This window comes from Amaranthus tricolor, chromosome 10, assembly GCF_026212465.1.
Source record: "Amaranthus tricolor cultivar Red isolate AtriRed21 chromosome 10, ASM2621246v1, whole genome shotgun sequence".
Taxonomy (NCBI): Eukaryota; Viridiplantae; Streptophyta; class Magnoliopsida; order Caryophyllales; family Amaranthaceae; genus Amaranthus; species Amaranthus tricolor.
Genome location: NC_080056.1, coordinates 19,042,806 through 19,047,605, shown reverse-complemented (window position 1 = coordinate 19,047,605; position 4,800 = coordinate 19,042,806). Strand labels below are relative to the sequence as shown.

At 33.8% G+C, this 4,800-nt stretch overlaps 1 protein-coding gene across 1 annotated transcript; it reads left to right on the top strand.

Annotated features, from left to right (window-relative positions):
• The first annotated feature begins 519 nt into the window (after window positions 1-519).
• LOC130826204 (uncharacterized) lies at window positions 520-3,618 on the top strand. Its single transcript, XM_057691784.1, has 2 exons — window positions 520-2,751; window positions 2,912-3,618. Exons 1-2 carry the CDS (start codon window positions 2,569-2,571, stop codon window positions 3,215-3,217), a joined length of 489 nt encoding a protein of 162 aa, XP_057547767.1. The 5' UTR covers window positions 520-2,568; the 3' UTR covers window positions 3,218-3,618.
• The last annotated feature ends 1,182 nt before the right edge of the window (window positions 3,619-4,800 follow it).

Below are 4,800 nucleotides of genomic sequence, written 5' to 3'. Positions count from 1 at the left end.
ACTTCTGACAGTATTGCTCGACTTTACATCGTAGAGCATCTTGAATCAACCTTTCCACTTCTTCATTAAGTCCCATAACTCCCACACTTCATTACCTTATTAATCCATACTTAATCACCATCATAAACCACAATAATCAACTTAATATACCAACATTAACACATTCATGGGATTCCATCCCAAAGGTCACACATGAATGCACCTTAACAAATGTGCACTCAAGTCACACCAATCACAACAATCTTTCTTATTTTTATTCTAATAAAGTTTTAATGTCAATTTTTGAAGAATTTTGTTGTTGATTCATCCTTTTATGCTTCATCTACTTTGATTGGTTCTGTTTTTTTTTATTTGTGTATTTTTTCAATCGATTTTTAGACTCCATTGACTATACTATTGAGTTATTCTTCTGTTGTATATATACTTCTGTTGACAATACTATTGAGTTATTGTTTTATTGAGTTATTTTTTCAATTGATTTTTTCAATCGTAGTATTTGAAAATACTAATTTGCTACTGTTTTTATCATTGCTGATTTTATCTAAAAAATACAGTAGCAAATTTTCTATCTTATATATGTTTTTAGATATTCTTCTGTTGATGAAGTATACTATTGAGTTGTTTAAGTTAATAAGCTATTGTACTTGGTCTTAACTAGAATTGATTGAATGGTTTTGTGACTTATCATCTACTTATGCTATGATTTATGTAATTATGGCGCGTCTTCAACAATCGCCTAAGGATTTTATTTTTTTTTTTGGGTTTACTATGAAGCGAAGAAAAACTAGAAGAGTAATGATGTTGATTTTTATTAGGATAATCCTCATTTTTAGAGGAAGGCTAAGAATTAGGATGTCTAAGCAACCTAGTCTGCATAATCCTATCTATTTAGCACATTTAGATGGAATGATAGTGGAGAGTGATATTGCTTGCATTGAGCAACTTAGGATGGATCGTCGCACATTTAATATCTTAATTTCATTGGTTCGTGAAGTTGGAGGGTTAAGGGATACTAACAACATGGTAGTCGAAGAAATCGTTGCTATATTTTTGCATCTTTGAGGAGGAGAATAGGGAAATAAATTATGATTTTCAACGGTCAGGAGAAACTATAAGTAGACATTTAAATAATGTGTTAAAAATTGTGTTAAAACTTTCGAGTTTGCTCCTCAAGAAACCCCGAGAATAGCACATATGAAAGATGGAAATGGTTCAAGGTAAACCTTGTATTTTTTTTTAATAGATAGAAAGAACATATCGATTTTTAACTTTTATTAATCACACCCTTTTTTATAAATTGTATAGGTGCAATTGATGGGACTTTGATTGATGTAAATGTGCCTGCGATAGATAAATCACGTAATAGATCAAGAAAAAATATCATTTTAACAAATGTTCTAGGAGCTTGTGCACCGAATATGCAATTTATATATGTTTTGGTTGGTTGGGAAGGTTCAGCTGCCGATGGAAGAGTACTTCGAAGTGCTTTAAATAGGAATAATGGATTAAAAGTGGCTAGAGGTCAAAAATCAATTTCTTATGTGTAAAGAATTTTTAAAGTGAGCAACAATGACCAATAGTCTAGCTTAACTCATTGGTTTTTCGCTTTTTCACCTAGATAATTATTATCTAGGGGATGCAGGATATAAACATTGTGATGGATTCCTTTTACCTTATAAAAGAAAATTTTATCATGAATGGAGAAGGGGGTTGGAGCAACCGCGCTCTAGGGAAGAGTTGTTCAATACGAGGCATACTTCAGCTAGAAATGTGATTGAACGAGCTTTTGGTTTGTTGAAAGTACGGTGGGAAGTTCTTGCCAAAGGAACCAAGTACCCGCTCAGCACTCAAATAGATATAATATTGGCTTGTGTATATATTCATAACCTTATTCGCCAACAAATGAGCATTGATCCAATGGAAACTCTTTTAGATGCATATATGGAAGAGGAAGGAGAGAATGATGAAATTGATGATGGAGACTACATTCAAAATTGTGAGGCTTCTGAAGAATGGACTAACTTTAGAAACACATTAGCTCAAGAAATTTTTAATGCATTCTTAGCCAGGAGACATCAATAATGATGTACATTAGTTCCGAATAATTTCTTATTTTACTTGGTTTTGCAATTTTTAGTCTTTTTATGATTAGCTTCTATGTTGAACTACAGACATGAGTTGTTGTTTGTTGCATAGTTTTCAACTACAGAAATTATTTTGAGCATGAAAACCGATAGCTGCTACTTATTTTTTAATTGATATAAAATAGAGTTATTATTGTTTGATAATTGTTGTTTGTTGTGGAGTTGTCCCTATCTTTAAATTGATTGATTAGTTATAAAATATACTTGTCTTATAAATATACTTTGGTATTGTTTGTCACCATTGTATAGAAGATATATATAACTAATATGGGTGAAGAGATTTGTGGTCGAGGAAAAAAATAAGAGAATGTGGACTTCATTAGAAGAGAATGCTCTTGTTGACATTATGTTTGAGATGCAGAACTCAAATTGAAAGTGTGATGCAAGCTATAGGACGGGTTATCAGACATACATTGAAAAGAAAATGAATGATCGATTTCCTTATTGTGGATTGAAGGGGAAGCCACATATTGAATCCAAAATTAAGATTTTTAAGAGACAAATGGGATATATTCTTGAAACTCAGAAGCAAGTTAGTGGTTTTGGTTGGGATGATGCTACAAAAATGATAACTGGTGAGAAGGAAGTCTTCATAGGATGGGCTAAGGTATTTTCTTTTATTTAATTTGTTAGTAGTAACTATTAATCACTGTTTTTGCTATTAGTTTTGTTTCTTTCATTTGATTGAGATATAATTGTAAAATATGCCACAAGGAAAAGTTGGAGCTGCTGATCTATTTTGTAAACCATTTCCTCTTTATGACAAGCTCTGTGAGATTTACGCCAAGGATCGTGCTAGAGAAAGTATGGTCAAGGGGCCTGGAGACGATGAAGAAGGTGATAAGAATGAGGCTGAGAAGAATGATGATGTTATTAGCTCAACTAGGACAATTGGGCAATCAAGTGGCCGAGGAGATTGTAAGAGAAGAAAGGAAATTGAAAATGATGAGTTTGATGGGTTGGCCACTGCTTTGACAACTTTAATTGATGTTGAAAAGGAGTCTACTTCAATCATGATGGATATGAAGAAATCATTTTTACGAGATGTGGAGATAGGTGAGAGTATTGAGTAATTTGCAAGAATTGACACCCATAGAAGTTGTCGATGCTACCACAATTATTAGCTTAGATGACAAGAAAGTGGAGATATTCTACAGTGTACCAGATGAGTCCAAAGTTATGTTCGTCAAATCTTTGCTCATATGATAGTGTTGATAGATTTCAAAACTATTATGATGTAGAATGGGTTAACTTTAGGTTGTATTTCTGTGTTGGTGAACGTAGGTGTGTTTTAAAAAAGTACGAACTTGGTAGTCACTAGAAGAATGGACCTTTTATCGCAATTTTTAGGTCCAAACACTAGCTAATTTTCTCTGTTGAAAAGCACTACTATGGCTACTTAATTGAAACTTATTTGTGATTTTCAAGTATTTGCAATGTAAAGAATGCATGAAAAATATTATTATTTGCAATTGCAAGTCGATGCAATTGTCCACAAAAAAAATAATGAACAAAAAAATGGTATTGTTTGTAATTATCTACAAAAATATTATTATTAAGAAAATGGTAATAAGCGAAATTTTTAGATACAATAATGAAACTAAGAGCCATTACCAATTTTCATTACCAACAACCAAATGCAATTAATTATCTTCCATTACCATTCTTTAGTCATGGCCTAGGGATGACAATGGGTCGAACTCGGCTCGGACTATCCACCCTCCAACTTTGCTCCGGATAAATCTCGGAATATTTTTTTCAGTCCACCTCCACTCGGAGTCGGATTATGCATACTCCAACATTGCTCCGACTCGGACTCTCGGACCTCCGACGGAGTTCGGATTATTATCAAGATTTATTCTTATCGATACTACATTAATGATTTTAAAGCACGAAAAAATTGATATAGATTAGTCTTTAATTACAACCTAACAAAGAAAATATATCTTTCAAAAATAACTTAATAAGAACATGGAACTGCAGAACTTCAATCTTGAATGTATTCTATATATATGCAAACTTTCAAAGCTAAAATATTAAAAAAATTAAAGCTAAGAAGGACAAAACTTTCAAAGCTATGAACAAAAGTATTCTATATATAAATCCTTACTAATATCATTTAAATCATCAATCAAATTCTTACCCATAACAAGATTCAATGACAATTATACAAAATTGACACCAAACTCATAAACTTAGTAAAATTCTAATTAGATACTAGGAAGATTACTTAGAGTAAACTTGAGAGGCTTACAATGGGGTAATAAGAAAAGAGGAGTGAGATGATAAGTGTTTGATGTAGTGGTGGTTGCACAGGAGGATCAAGACACCGCGGTGGGCCTTGGTGTTAGTGCAGACAGCCGTAGCTGCTACTGGTGGTGCACGAAAATACAGCAGTTGCTGCTGTTTTGTAGGCGGGTGTAGCGGCGCTGCTTCTACTGGACTTCGTGCGTGCATGGAGGCTGCGGCTGCTGCTGCTTGGTGGCTGTGCGGGCTGCCGGCTGCTCCTTTGTGGTTGCGACGGCTCACAGAGGTGAGGGAAGAGAAGAGAAGAGGGAAGGAAAAGCAGTGAGGCTAACGGCTACAAGCAAGAGCCAAGAAATAAGGGTTTCATTCATACTAGTCCTTAGTCCTTATCCTTATTATTATTATTATC

Bases quoted from the DNA above. Each gene is read 5' to 3' on its own strand.
- LOC130826204 (XM_057691784.1), top strand. From the start codon at position 2,569: ATGAATGATCGATTTCCTTATTGTGGATTGAAGGGGAAGCCACATATT. The intron at 2,752-2,911 runs GTATTTTCTTTT...CTTTATGACAAG, and splicing joins TCTTCATAGGATGGGCTAAG to CTCTGTGAGATTTACGCCAA.